General features: G+C 41.9%; 1 protein-coding gene across 1 annotated transcript in view; it reads left to right on the top strand.

The window, feature by feature from the left end:
• Positions 1-4,795: 4,795 nt before the first annotated feature.
• Positions 4,796-16,151, top strand: part of Maob (monoamine oxidase B) — a 105,549-nt gene continuing 94,193 nt past the window's right edge. The window contains exon 1 of the mRNA XM_028875898.1: positions 4,796-4,964. Within this exon, the coding sequence (XP_028731731.1) occupies positions 4,919-4,964 (46 nt within the window). The 5' untranslated portion in view covers positions 4,796-4,918. The remainder of the gene's footprint in view (positions 4,965-16,151) is intronic.

The following is a 16,151-nucleotide window of genomic DNA, read 5'->3' on the forward strand; positions in this document are numbered from 1 at the left end:
CTAGGAGCAAACAGCACCCCTCTGCATGTCTTTGTGAGAGGTGTCAAGCACTGCTCAGATAGAACATAAATTAGCTTTCTGGTAATTATCCAGTTTTATATTTAGTCTTCCTAGGATTAGCATCATTTTTAATTTATGATGCTATATTCCTAATGATGGACACAATGCCTGATATCAAGTTGGTGTTCAATAAATTATTCTTGAATGGATGAATAAAAGATAACACCTCCTCTTCTGCAGTGATTTATTATCTATCTGGGGACAGAAGACAGGAATACACACAGAAACAAATGATGCTTCCTATCATTTATTCTCTGTTAAATCGCTCACTGCTATGTTATTAATTTCATGCTGTTTGTGGATAGTCTTAAAGGTGGTGAGGATGTCTTCTGCATCAGCCTGTGTCCATTTCTTCAAATGCTTCATCTTTAGGCTTGTCTTCAAATTTAGAATTATTGTCCACTCTGCTGGGCATGCTTGTTATCTTCACCAGTTGGAGAACTTTTATTCATACCAGTAGGGATGTAATTTCCTCCTGGAGGGCCTCCATGATTGTATGGCTAGGTTTTCTTTCTATGATATGTGTCCTAGAGTGACATTAGGAATTGCTTTATGATGAGTACCCCTGACTGTCTTTCCTAACGAAGGCAAGAGAAAGTTTCTATCCTGTTTTCTTCACCAGGGCTCAGTAGAGCAGGTATTCATTAAATGCTAACATAATAAATTGACACTATGTTAGTCTGACCTCTGTTGCTATAAAAAATAATTGAGGATGAGAAATTTGGAAAGGAAAAAAAACATTGATTTTGGCTTATAATCTGGAAAGCCAAGAACATGGAATTAGTATATAGCTGGTTTCTGGTCAGGGCTCCATGCATAGCAGAAAAGCAGATGGAGGCACATGATAAAGAGAGGCATGCAATAGACTGAGAGTAGGTGGCAGGCTCTCTTTATTTCTTTTTAACTTTCTTTTTATTTATCCTTTGTGTCTTTCACATCATGCACCTCCATTTCATTCATTTCCCTGTCCCTTTGTATATACTCTCTGCCCTTTCAACATCCCCACCCCCAAAATAAAATAAAATAAAATTTAAGAGAAAAAAGCCCAAAAAACAAAAAGGAAAAATCAGTCTCATCATGGAAGCTGTAGTGTGACACAGTGAGTCACGCAGTAAACCTTTTGTCCATATATCTTTACTTGCAAGTGTTCATTGTAGAGTCATTGCACTGGTTCGGGGCCTCTGGTTTCTGCTACACTATCCATGATGGGCCCTCACTGGGACTCCTCTTGGATATCTGTTGTTTCCCTGTGTCACAGAGATCCTGCAGCTTTGAGTCTGCAGGACCAAACCCTTCATTTGCTCTAACCGAACACAGATGGGGTGGATGTTGGGGTACATCAACTTATAACCCTGGTTCTGGGCTTGGGTAGTTGCAGGGTTGGTCAGTCTGCCAGCTCTCCCCTGTCCTCACCACCAAGGTGAGCTCTCCAGCATTGCCCTGGCTAGTTCACCCCTTGCTTCGATGAGCAAGGGGTGGGACCAGCTCTCCTACTTTCAGATCCTCAGAGTCAGTTCTTCCACACCTACACCTTCAGGGCCAGCTCTACTGTGTTGCCCAGGTGTGGTGTAGGGATGCTGCAGCTGATGAAGGGCAGGGACAGCTCTCCTGTTCTTATAACCTGAGGGCCAGCTCTACCACCTACTTCAGGTGTCGGTGGGAGGGGGTGTAATGGGGAGGGCATCTCTTCCCCACCCATGCTGCCACATGACAAATGAGTAGTGGGGACAGCTCTCCTAGGCTCACAACTCCAGGGGTGACTCACTCACACCTCTGCCAATAGGAATGGCTCTATTGTGGTGCCCAAGCAGAGTGCAGGGTGCAGGCTCTCTTTATACAACCTGTTTTCTAGAATAACTTACTCTTCAGAACTATATTATTTTATTGATAAGGAGGAGTACCCATAGTCAGAGGTTTAAATGTCAAACCATCTCTCAATACCATCACCTTGGAGAATTGAGCCTCAGTGTGTGGTCTAGTGGAAAGAAACCATGTTTAAACTATATCAGATACCTCCCATAAGAATATTAAAGGTGTTCCTTGAGGTAGGTAAGGGGCTCTAGAGCCTTGGTCTAGAATTCATAGGGATACAGAAGCCTGTATTAGTGCTCAAGAATGAATATATATATATATATATGATGGACCAGGAGCATAGTTATCATCTAGAGTTTGTTAGAAATGCACTTCCTCTGATTTTCTCCACAATCTAGGATGTTCAGTGTATGCATGTTCAAGTTTAGGAAGCACTGTTTCATCTTGTCAATGAAGCAGAGAGAAGACAGACTAGAGGCATTATCTCACCCAGGGGACTGACGACTCTAAATAGGCCTGGATGACTTCCATGTGGGGACAAAAAGTAGCCTCAGAAACCATTTAAGGACAACTGGTTCCCTGTTACCAAGGTCTGAGTGCTGATTCAACCCATTTATATCTTATAAAGTTCAAGGTGATGAGTTAGACTTGTTCAAAGGGAGCAGTTAGTTTCCTCCAGATACCATGGAACTCCTCTGGCTTTTCTTTTGGTCTCATTGTCAGGTGGATATAGGGAAGGTACAGTCTATCTTGCACTCAAAGCCTTAGCTGTTCAAGACTTTGGCTGAAACACTGTTGGAAAAAAGCAAAAGGAATTCCAGGCAGATCCTACAAAGGTCTTCTCCATCTCCATCTGACATGTGACTCACTTGCAAGCTAAAAGGGGTACAGGTTATAAAAGCCCACAGCTTCAGGGTGCTATGGATAGAAGTGAATCCAGAAGGGAGTGATAAGGAAGAGGTGAGTGCAGGCTGGCTGCAAGATGAAACAGATCGTCATTCCCTGTGGCAGAGTTGTAGGTGAAGTTTCAGGGTTCAAGTGTCTGGAAACTTTAGAATCTAAGTATATTCTTTAGTTTCTCCTTTGCTGTGATGAGGTACCTGATAAGAAGCAATACAGACGAGCACGGGTTTACTTTGACTCACAGAGCAGATCCAGTCTACTATGGTGGAGAAGGCACGGTGGCAGGAGCTGGCCACCTTATGCATCTCATCTAGTCAGGAAGCAGAGAGAGATGAATGCTGGTTGCTGCTCATCTACTTTCTCTTATTTCCCTTTTTATTCAGCTTGGGTACCCAGCCCATAGGACGGTGCCACCCATGTTAGGATTGGTCTTCCAATTAAACATCTTAGGAAACACTCTCACAGACACACCCTGGAGATGTGTTTCCTGTATAATTCTAAAGCCTGTCAAGTTGACAATGAAAATGAACACACTAAGAACAAGACCTTTTCTGCCTCCAGTGAGTCTCAGCATCAGATGTGTTCAACTCTTTTCCTAGTCTGAGAGCAACTGGAGCACAAACCGCCTTGTGACAAGTGAATTTGGGGAGTGAAGGAAGATGAAGTATAGGTTTGCCTTTGGTTCTTGTCAATGTGGCAGTTCACTAGAGCTAGCTCCTCTGAAGGTGGCAGTTCCACTACCTTGAACAGAAGCACATCACCCAAAAAGTTATCCATTTCTTCTTGCTTTTAGTTCTTAAAGGTGGCTTTTCTGCTGCTTAGGTGAAATATGTCCCTGTTTTGCCTAGGTCACCTCAGCTTAAGAATTTACAACCCTATTGAATGACTACTGCCATTTGCAAAGGCCATAGTCCCCAGACACTCAACCTAAGGTCTCATAAAAATAACTCAACGTCCTCTACTGGGGAACCCTGAATCCCTCTTGCCTATCCAAGGCCTCTCCCCTGCCATAAACAACTTTCTGGGAGCCAGCCTCTATGGTTTACACCACAGATGCATTGAGTTGTTCAATAAGCAGTTGGTTGCATTATTTCCCTAATGTAACTAGGAATTTTAGGACTTTTCTGATAATAGGCAAGGGCTTTACCACTGACCTACGCTTCCCCTGACCTCCTGCAGATGACTTTTTCTATGCCTTGTAAAAGTAGGGAAAAAAATAGTGTCTTTATGCTATGTGCCTCATCAAATGTTAGAGCAGCTTTTTGCAGTTAACTAAACAGTGGCACAGTGTGGGGGGCGGACAGAGCAGATGATTGAAATGGAGATGGCTAGGGCTGGTAATAATTCTATTTGGTCAGTAAGATGAGCCTTGGACTCTTCCTTTTATTGTTATTACTGGAAGTGGGCATATATTAATCAAACATATCTATGGGGTACGATGTGATTTTAATTTTTGTATGTATATGGGTGTTTTGCTTGCATGTATGAATACATCGTGCATGCCTGATGACCACTGGAGACCAGAAGAGGGTGCGGGATCCCCTGGGACCAGGATTACAGATGGCTGTGGGTGCTGGGTATTGAACACGAGTCCTTTGTTAGAGCCATCTCTTGAGCCCTCCGAGGTGATATTTTAATACACTATTTTTCTTTCTAGAATATTACTTAGTACTTTGTTTTCTTCTTGTGTGAAATGGGTCATTGTGAATTTAAACGGGAATCTTGCACAATGAATTTAACACAGTGCCTGGCACTTGAAAGGCTCTCAATCTTTGATTCTTCACCCTGATCAGAAGACATTCCAGTCCCTCAGTTGCATAGAGCAATCACGAGGCTGACTGGAAAACATTTGCAGAAGGCAACGGGGTGTTGACTCAGAGGAAGGACTTTAAGGCTCCAGGTCACCATCTCAGCAGAATTGTCGTCCCTCCTCAAGCCTGGGCTGTCTGGCAAGGGGCGGAGACTAGAGCTCCACCAGGCTTGCGCGTCCGCAGGCGGGCGGGGCTCAGAGTCCAGGCACCCAGCCAGCTTAAAGCCCTTCTGCCCTGGCGCTAGTGTGAGGGGACAGTGCGCAGCGCAGCCGCAGGCAGAGGTCCTGACACTCTAGCAGCCGACGTGGGCAGCCCGGAACCTGGCGAGCACCATGAGCAACAAATGCGATGTGATCGTGGTGGGGGGCGGCATCTCAGGTCAGTCGCCGCTGTGAACTCCTACTATGTTCTCAGACAAGTGGCTGGCTCAAGGGAGGCCAGCAAGGCAAAGGGGCGGGGGCTGACCCCAGAATCCCAACTGTTGGTGTACCTGAGGCTGGACCTATAGGTGGAATTGAGCTACTGTCTGGCTGTGTTGTCCTTGGGGAATGGATTTAATGAGTCTCTAGCCACAAGTGGGAGACTGGAAGCATGCTGAGGGTTTGGTGTTAGACTTTGAACTTTTCCACCAAGAATGCTGCTAGGCTTGCTGGAATTTGACAACTGAGGGGAAAGGGGACTAGAAAGCTGGAGACACTTGTGGGTGTTGTGATACCCTCAAAGGTCAGAAATTGGTTCCAGACCTAGACATGTTACTTACTCAGAAAAGACAAGCAACGTGTTATTATCTTGTCATTGAGCAAGTGGTCTTGAAAAAGAAAAGGGGTTAGATCCTGTTGCCAAGCATTTTTCAGACTTCCCTAAATCTCTGTGGTCCCCTGATTGCCATGAATCCAACAGAGCCAACAGTGTCTTCTTGGCAAATGCTTCTTTTAGCCCTACCAAACCTAGCATTCTCTCCTTGAGTAGGATTACCAAGCTGCTACTAGGCTCAAGTCCAGCCCATATTTCATAAGAATGGGGACAAAGACTGTCCATCCATAGGGAGACTGTGGACCCAGAAAGGACAAGAAGCACAGAAGTCAGAGATGGCAATGGGGGAGGCTATGCGGAATGGGGCTCTCTAAGAAAGGCCAGGAAGACTCCATGATATAGGGCCAGTGAGAATAAGCAAGGTTCTCATCATGGGCAGTTTAACCCATACTTAGGTTCCCAGAGGATCTTGTTATTGGAACAGTAATGACTGCGCTATCAAAATCTGTAGACAAATTGTTTAAAGATTTGCCTTTATTTGATCTTAAATGACCACACGGAGCAGGAGCTTTCTTCCTGTCATGAGCATTGGACAGGGTGACCTGACTCTGGGAACCAGAGAGAGACCACAAGCATTAGATGTTGGGTGCTGATCTTGGCTGTGTTTTCATGGCAGCCCTCCTCACCGTTGGGTCAGAACAGAATGGTCTATATAGCCAGCCATGTTGAACTTACCCATAGCAGGCAAGCAGCCTAGAACTGCAGATGCATTGGTGTGTGAGCACAATGTGCTGATGTGGCAAGAGTGGGCACACATTCAGCTTTCACAGCAATGCTTTTAGTGTCTTCTCTCCAAGAGAAACTTGGACTTCAAAGCCTTTCCCACCTAGGTGCCATAGAAAATGTTACTGCTCCAGACAGTCTTGCTCAACACTCTAGCTTGTGGGAAACTGAACCTTCTCTTCCCAGGCCACTAACTACAATCCTTTACTTGAAAAAATGCCCTGGGAGGCTTTCTAGTTCTTCCCCATTGCTTTGGCCTTCCTGATTGATGCTCCAAACCTTCAACAGTATGTTTGGGTGGTAGTGATGCATACCTTTAATCTCAGAACTAAAGAGCAGAGGCAAGCAGATCTCTGAGTTCGAGGCCTGGTCTGCAGAGCAAGTTCCAGGACAGTCAGAGCTACATACACAGAAAATCCCTGTCTCAAAACTCAAGCAAACAAAAAACCAAAAGAACAGTATGTTTACATTTTTAGTGCAGAGCAGAACCCACAGCTTTACCATACCATGCAAGGTCTCTTCTGTTGAGCTACATCCCCAGTCTCTATGCTGCAAACCTTCAAACTCCCTGAAATTATTCATGTTAGACTTACACAGTAGAAAGGGATAAAGGTTTAACTATTTTCACAAACCTTGATGAACCTCTGCATTAACTCTGATCGAAAACAAAGGGATGATGAAAATTTTTTCCTTAGTCTGGAATTTTGTGTGGAATGGAGATTGCTCTGATGAAAGCAAGGGGTTCAAGGCCTAGACTTACCCAATTGCTAGATCTGCTATTTGCAGATAACAGCTGCCGATCATAGTCAGATTACAAGCCGATTGCGAAGGGCAAGGAAAAAAGGTGAGCTCTGGTCTTGAAACATCTAAAATATGGCAGCCAGGCCACTGAAGGAGTCAAAATGGAAGACAGCTGCACATGGTAGCACACATTCAGATTCTGTGTGATGGAAGGATGAAGCAGGAGGATAGGAGGACTGAAAGTTCAAGGCCAGCCTCCTGCAACATGACCCTTTCTTAAACAACAACAAACGATCTATCACTCTGAGAAGGGACTTGAGAGATCAAAAGAACAATCCAAGGAGACATGATTTCTTGTGGTATGTGTTGCAGTAGGGTAACTGTAGAGACCAAAAAAAAAATGCACCATGTATTAAAACAAGAACTAGAAAGAAGAATTATTAATATTTTCATCACAAAAATAATGAATGTTTGAGCAGATAGGAATGTTTATTCTCACTTGAGTGCTACACTGTGCAAAACTGTATCAAAACATCACCTAGTACTCCAGAAATATGTACCTTTGCTGTGCTGGGGATGGAACACAGACCTCAAACAGTTTAATTAAATGCTCTACCACTGAGTTACATCTCTAGTTCTGTATCATTTTTATTTATGAGTTACATAGTGGTTTTGAAAAGACAGACTGGGAAGCCAGCTCAATCAGTGTAGTATTTGCTGCACAAGCGTGAGGACAGAGTTCCATCCCCTCCCCAGAACCCATGTAAACTACACCTGACCAGAAGGTGAGAGCTGGGGACAGGCATGAGGTCTGTGCAATGTTATCTACTGCAGAAGACACAGCAGCTGCAAGTTCATGCGCTGAGTTTGCCGAAGAATGGGCCCGTCAACAGTCAGGTATGGATGGAGGAGAGGTTCATGGGGCTCACTGCTGTACTATTTGCTATTGATAGATTCAGGGAGAGGTAAAACCATTAACTTCAGCTAAGTGCTCGCTGATGACCCCACCAGGCTCCAGTAGGTAGTTCAAATCCACTGGTCACAGATACGCATCACAAAATAAAATCAAAGTCGTGAAAGGGACTGGTATCAATGAACCAATAAGGTGGTGATTGATAAGAATAAGAGGGAGATAAGAAAGGATGGTGGTGAGAGAATGGTCAGAAAATTGCACACACACACACACACACACACACATACACACACACACACACACACACACACACACGCGCGCGCGTGCGCGCGTGCACACACGGCAAAATTTAGCAATTAAAAAAAACAGTAGATGGAGCTGGAGAGATTGCCTTTGCAGAGAACACAGGTTCTAGTCCCAGTACCCATATATCCAATCACAACAGTCTATAAGTTCAGTTTTAGGGATCCAGAAACTTCTGGTCTGTGGGCTTCAGGTATGCACATGGTAGACATATATGCAGGCAAGTACTCACACACATAAAGTAAAAAAAAAAAAGTCTTTAAAATATTTATAAAATCTATACAGAACAGCTAGATATGAAGGTACATATTTGTAAGCCCAGGCCAGTGAGAAACCCTATCTTAAAAAAAAAAAAATCCACAGACAGCACCTAAATGTTGACCTCTGGCTTACACACACACACACACACACACACACACACACACACACACACACACACACACGGGTGGGGGGTACATGTATAATCACACATACATATACGTACACACACAACCACACGCAGATACATGCATACCACACATACAGATGTACACACACATACAAACACACACATGAGGGAGCTGATGTCTGTGAAAAAAAGGAGTCTGTTCTTTCATTTAATAAACATTTACTCTCATCTCACACAAAGGGAGTTAATCTGAGTTTGTTGATCCCAGAGCCTCACAAGTAAATGTGAAAGACAGCCATGAACAATTAATAAAAATGACCTGTGGCAAGTGCTTTGGTAGACACACAAAATTCTAGAGAAAGTCACGCAAAATCACTTAGGTGAGTGCAGATCTTTTAGGAATTAAAAATGATCACATTCGTGCACTATAGAAGAAGATACAAACATAAAAGGCTCTCCACAATTCATCTTATGCTCTTTAAAAAAAAACGCTTGGAAATTTTATTTAAAATCAATTTTGCTGTGTACCCAGACTTAACATTGGAATTATGGGCTTGCGGGTCAAGACCACAACTGACCTTTTTAGTTTTGTTTCTGTCAGACCTCTCCCCATTCTTTACACTGAAATTCTTTCCTTAAGAGGTTTTAATTTTTAATTTTTGAAATTAAAATATAATTACGTCATTTCCCCCTTCCCTTTTCTCCCTCGAATCCTCCCATATCCCTTCCTGATCCCTTTTCAAATCCATGCCCCCCCCCTCTCTCTATATATATATATATATAATATTGAGAGAATCTGTGAAAACTTCCCAAACAAGAGGAATGAACTGGGCTTTAAAGAATGAAAATAAATTCATCAGTAGACTAGATGATAGCAGCATTTTAAAGTAAAGGATAACTTGCATATGATCCTACATGTGAAAGGACCTAGTAGCATGTTCAGAAAACAGAATTTCAGAGAAGGCAGGAAGATTATAAGAGCTGAAGAGCCTGGAAATCTGCTGTAAGGTTGTGTCTCCTGGGAAGCTTCAGCCATGATTCCTCAACAACAAAGCTGCCTAATCAAGACCTGAACAACTACAACACCAATAGACATGCTAACATGGAAGGGGAAAAAATCTCATGGGGTCCCATCCCTTGACAAAAAAAATATAAGCAACTAAGGAATGCTCATAGTGGGAGAAAATAGCCTTCCCCAGGGAAGAGCCCCCAAATGGGTTACCCACTACCAATTGGACAGGCCTGAACAAACAAACTGAGCAAGTTGTGTTTATATATTTATGCATTTGAATGTATATGTATATACATATATGTGTGTACATATTATATATATAGAGAGAGAGGGGCAAGGATTTGAAAAGGGATCAGGAAGGGATATGGGAGGATACGAGGGAGAAAAGGGAAGGGGGAAATGATGTAATTATATTTTAATTTCAAAAATTAAAAATTAAAACCTTTTAAGGAAAGAATTTCAGTGTAAAGAATGGGGAGAGGTCTGACAGAAACAAAACTAAAAAGGTCAGTTGTGGTCTTGACCCGCAAGCCCATAATTCCAACGTTAAGTCTAGGTACACAGAAAAATTGATTTTAAATAAAATTTCCAAGCGTTTTTTTTTAAAGAGCATGAGATGAATTGTGGAGAGCCTTTTATGTTTGTATCTTCTTCTATAGTGCACGAATGTGATCATTTTTAATTCCCAAAAGATCTGTGTGAGATGACTGGGAACGTGGAGAAAGTGCTGGCATAAAAGGAACTGAAAGGGACAGAGAGGCCGGCTTTGGGAGGAAAGTCAGGACAGCTGAAGAGGGAGGTAATAGCAATACACTTAGAAACAGAAATCTAGTAGCTGGAAACTGGAGGAGGAAATTGGTGCCACAGATGTACATGACAGAGAGTTAAAGTCACTGCCATGGAAAAAATGACCCAAGCCAAGTGGAGACTATACAATTTTAGACTCTGGAGGTGGTTGACACAGTGGTTTATATTTCACAGTTTCCAAATTCCACTCTGTTTTTCACACTTTGCTAATGATTAAACTTGGGGCAATCTGATAATTCCCTGATAAGTTTTAAAGCTGTCAGCAAATTTTAATCACTTCCTTTAGGATAAACAGAGAGGCACACTGAGGGTATAGCTAGTTAATATGTAACTTTCTCTTTGATGCTTAAAATTTTTTAATATGCGATTGAGGAAACCTCTTTAGAAATGTCTGATTATAGGTGATTCCTTACCATGGATGGAGCAGCTCATCCATTTCCCGAAATTTGGCGGGGCAAACTGAATCAATCTCCCACTTGGAGCTGGCAGGCAGCACAACAGCTTCAATTTTAATGTTTGGGTTGCTGCAGCCATGGGAAATATCTTGCAAGTCTGGAGTAGATCCTACTCAGTCATCAAATTAAAAGCTAAGAAAGAGCAACTCAAGACAGAAAAGAAAAAGATTTTGCTAGGCTTGGGAAAGGAGAAGCAGGAAGCACATGCTTGAGATCCTTGGAGGAGCATGAACCAGCCTTATAAATCCAACATATGGAGGGTGAGTGATCTACATGGTTAGGAGAGTGAGCTGGCTACTTCCTGGTGGGACTAGCTTGGATAGGGAGTATCATTCATAGAGATCATGGGTTCAGGGACACTGTGGGTAGAGATGCCTTTGGGATTAACAGCCAAGCCACCTCTTCTTCTTTAATGAAAAGAAAAAAAATGGCTAAATTCTCCTTAAGCCAAAATGTTCAAAAATATCTATAATTTCATAATGTGCTTGGAAATTTGTATATCCCAGCCAAGGAAAAACAAAAAGGCCATGGCAATATTCAGTAAGCATAGATCGATGTTGTACAAACCACATGTGAGCCCTATTTCCTGCACTCACCTAAGTGATTTTGCATGACCTTCTCATCACTTGCTTCCACATTTTTTCACTAGAAGGCTTATAAATTGATAAAAATGAACAAAAATTAAAAAATAAATTAGAAGCCGGGCGTTGGTGGCGCACGCCTTTAATCCCAGCACTCGGGAGGCAGAGGCAGGCGGATCTCTGTGAGTTCGAGGCCAGCCTGGTCTCCAAAGCGAGTTCCAGGAAAGGCGCAAAGCTACACAGAGAAACCCTGTCTCGAAAAAACCAAAAAAAATAAATAAATAAATAAATAAATTAGAACTTATTCAGAATGTGTACTAGGAAATTAATCGCCAGTAAGTGGGGAAGGAATAGATTGCTTCCATGAAAAACAAAGCAGGAGAAAGACTAGTTTATTTTTTAATTAACAGAAATTCTTTTATTTGTTTTACATACCAAAGATCCCCCTCCTCCCTCCTCCCACCCCTCCAGCTTCCCCCTCCCAACCCACCTTCCATTCCCTACTGCAAGAAAGTAAGGCCACCCATGGGGAGGTACATTTAGTAGAGGCAGGTACAAGCCCCTCCCCTGCCTCAAGGCTGTGTGAGGTGTCCCATCATAGAAGTGGGCTCCAAAAGCCTGTTCATGCACCAGGGATGGATTCTGATCCTACTGCCAGGGGGCCCCTTAAGCAGATCATGCTAAACAACTGTCTCGCTATGCAGAGGGCCTAGTCTAGTCTCATGCAGGCTCCACAGCTGTTTCATGAGTTCCCACTAGTTTGGTTTGGTCATCTCTCTAGGTTTCTCCATAATGACCTTGATGCCCCTGCTCATAGAATACCTCTTCCCTCTCTTCGACTGAACTCCCAGAGCTTGGCCTGGTGTTTGGCTGTGGATCTCTGCGTCTGGAGAAAGGCTCTATGATGACAGGGTATTCACCAGTCAGATTACTGGGGTAAGCCAGCTCAGGAACCCTCTTCACTCTCGCTAGGAGTCCAAACTGGGGTCATCCTTGTGGATTCCTGGGAACTTCCCTAGCAACCGGTTTCTCTCTATCCCCATGATGTCTCCCTCTGTAACAGTATCTCTTTCATTGCTCTCCCACTCCATCCCTGTTCCAGGTCTACCATCCTGTTCCCTTTTGTTCTCATCCTCCATCCCCTACCCTCCATTGCCCTAGTTTTAAAAGCAACCAAGAGTCAAAAGGGTCCAATTAGGGGAAAGGAGGAAGGAAGGGGCTGTGAGAGAAAGAATGGGATCAGGTATGCTTTATGCTGTATGCAGATGTCACAAGAACACACATTGCCTTTCCAGTTACTATTGTGAGTCACAACGCCTTTTTTTTCTTTCTTTCTTTTTTTCTTTACCAATTTTTCAGAGGTTTAGAAAGAAGGTTTTTGATTTGCTTTGCTTTAATTTTTGGGACAGAGAACCTTTTTCTTTTTCATTTTTCTAAAAACCACTGAATTCTATGTTATATACTCATCTGAGGGAAGGCAGCTAGAAGGAGCTGGAGGGAGGAAAGGAAGGGGGAAGTGATGTCATTCTATTTCAGTTAAAATGTATTTTTAAAAGCAGTTCAACATGTAATTATTACAAAATAGAGCCCTCGTCTTTGTTCTGTAAAAATTATTACCACTATATGCAATGCAAATAGTGATGTTCAAAAACAAGTTTGTTCTTTTACATATGTATTTTTAATTTTGATTGCAATTTTAGTCTTACAAATATATGGTGTGCTACATGATAATCTTTTAAATTTATGCAGTCTGTAATGATCAAATCAGGGTACTTAATATTTTTATCACCTTATTCAAAAATTTTTCACTTACATGTGATAACTGAACATATTTATGGGGCACAGTGTGATATTTCAATAGATGTGGATAATATGTTATAATCAAATTGGGATAATTTTTGTCCCCACTTTCTGATCATTGCTTTTTGTTTGGAGACTTCTAGATGCTCTCTTCACAAGAAAGATAAATGGATTATAAAGTAGCTTCTGTTAGTGAGACCACTGTACCTAATGTATCTCATATAAACCAGAATTATCTTTTTTTAAAGTTAATTGACATGTAACACCTGTACATATTTAGGAAATATTACCTGATAACTTCACACACACACACACACACACACACACACACACGTAATCAAATCAGAGTAACTAGCATTTCATTTTTCTTTAAACTATGTATTGCTAGCCGGGCGGTGGTGGCGCACACTTTTAATCGCAGAACTCGGGAGACAGAGCCAGGCGGATATCTGTGAGTTCGAGGCCAGCCTGGTCTATAGAGCGAGTCCCAGGACAGGCTCCAAAGCTACACAGAGAAACCCTATCTCAAAAAACCAATAAATAAATAAATAAATATGTATTGCTTTGCATTGGAGCCTTTGATTATCTCTTTTAGCACTTAGCAAAATATATAATAAATTGTGGCTGTGGGTTGTAGCTCAGTAGTTGAGTGATTTCCCAACATGCACAGGGCCTTGAATACAATCCTCGGAACTTCAAAATAAAACAGTTTTAAAAACTACTGTATTCTATAGCTCACTTATAATGCTATAGAACATTCTAACTCACCTTGTATATGACTGTGTTCTGCTACCTACTGTCTGACTGTATGACTTTACTCTGACCCTTCCCAGGCCCTAGTGATCACCATTTTACTCTCTTCTGTGACATCAGCAGTTTGGCTTCCAAATATGAGTGAGGTCATGCACTGCTTATCTTTCTGTGCCTTGGTTATTTCTCTTCATGTAATCGCCAGCCCCTGAGAGCAGAAACAGGCACTTCTAAATGTAATAAGTACTTCCTTTTCAGGAGCCAGTCATTTTTCTGAAGTGACACACGTAGGAGGTACCAACAGAATGTGTGCATAAATTCAAGCATTGGTAGAGACCTGCCCACTTCCAGCTTTATCCTGCCATAGCCCATCCTTCAACCTCCCCTCAGGGGGCTGGAGGAGCTCACTGGTTCCTCATCTGGAGAAAATTGAGAGGCCCTAGAAGCCTTCAGCATTGCCCCAGCCAGGCCGATGTTCTAACTCTGACGTAGTTCTTATTGTGACCCCTTGACCCCTGTCTTCATTATAATAAAAGGTAAATACATTAAGAACAAACAGTGTTATCCATTCAATACTCTTATTTAATAACAGTAAAAAGACATGGTGTATTGAGCATTGTCTAAATGCTTGGCTTTTCATGGCAGCTTCATTAGAACTCTAATGACAATACCTCCTTACACCTAGGGTGTATTGGTAGGAGGAGCCTGTTAGTGGGCTATGTAGGCAGAACCACATATCACTAGAGACATAGTTTCTGGTCTTTGTACATCTTCAGAAGTCACCAGAGTGGGCTAAAGATACAACTGAGCCTTTGACAATGACTGAAACATTCTCCCCCACAAGCTGGGCAATGAAGTCTGGGCTCCCTGCCATACAGGGGCAGCAGCAGTGGCAGCAAGTTCAAACATTGTATCTTGCCTGGTCCTATCTACCAAGCTTTGCTACCTTTGGTAAAACAGTTAATCTTCCACTGCCTTCATTTTCTCATCTGGAAAGTGGGGAGAATAATAATATCTATATTATCTATTACATAAAGTAGTTGAGAAGAATAAAGAGAAAATGTATGTTAGGTGCTTGGAAAGGGGCTTAGCATCTGCAAAGTACACAATAGATGTTGACTATTCTTGTTAATCAGGTTCACAAGGTGACCACTTACTCAGTAGTAGATCAAGAAATTGGCTTGCAGTATTAGCTTGTGTCTACACACACACACACACACACACACACACACAGAGAGAGAGAGAGAGAGAGAGAGAGAGAGAGAGAGAGAGAGAGAGAGAGCAAGGACTATTATAAAGGGGAATTCTGTTTGCAAGCTTGCAAGTGCTGCTTATTTTGCTCACATATACAGATGGTATATGAAGCTAGTGATTGAATTTAAAGAAAAAGTTTAAACTCACTTTGAAAGACATATCTAAAACATAAATATGTCCAATACTATAAACTCAAAATATAGTGCTATATGAAGACTTACGCTTGATTTGATGCCTGCAGATATTGTTAGGATTGCCCCTGTCTTCTGTTGCAGTTCTACTCTCTGTGAACACATCATTACCAGAGAAACAAAGTTCAGTCCTTTAACCTTTGTCCAGTGCAGCCGTTTCTTTACAACAATAATTTTGTTGGACACATTGTCTCACTCTGATGCTCAGGCTGTTCTTAATCTTGAGATGCTCTGGTCTCACCTTCCTGGACACTGGGATTACAGGTGTGTGTCACCATGTCCAGCTGTAAAATGATAATAATTAACTCTACTCTGGTATCATTTATTCACTCACATGGTTGCAAGTACACAAATTCTCAGAAGATTTTAATAGGGTAATTACCCTAATTACTTAATTACTTTAATTGTGTGATCTGCACACAATTAATTTTTTTAAATACCACAGCATATAACTGAGGAACTCAGTTCTAACAATTTCCATATTTTTGACAAAATAAAACATGTAATTGGACTCTGACTCTGATTTATCTGGTGAACTTGAAGAGATACTTTAGTTTCTAGATTATTTCTCCAAGATGTTAGCCTCCAGTAGTGCTGACACAGTAAAGTCCATATAATGACATTCCGTTGTTGATAGTATTGTCTCCAGATATCAATAGTGATAAATGATGTGTTACCACCCAAATTTAGTAAATTCATACATTCATTCCTATTAATATCCAAATTCACATATATAGTGATTGATATGCCTTAAATTAGAATGTCTCCAACTGAAAGAGTATGTAAAATTGGTGGTATTAAATCATTACAGGTGACAAGATCAAAGTGAGTGGT

The sequence above is a fragment of the Peromyscus leucopus genome, chromosome X (genome assembly GCF_004664715.2).
Source record: "Peromyscus leucopus breed LL Stock chromosome X, UCI_PerLeu_2.1, whole genome shotgun sequence".
NCBI lineage: Eukaryota > Metazoa > Chordata > Mammalia > Rodentia > Cricetidae > Peromyscus > Peromyscus leucopus.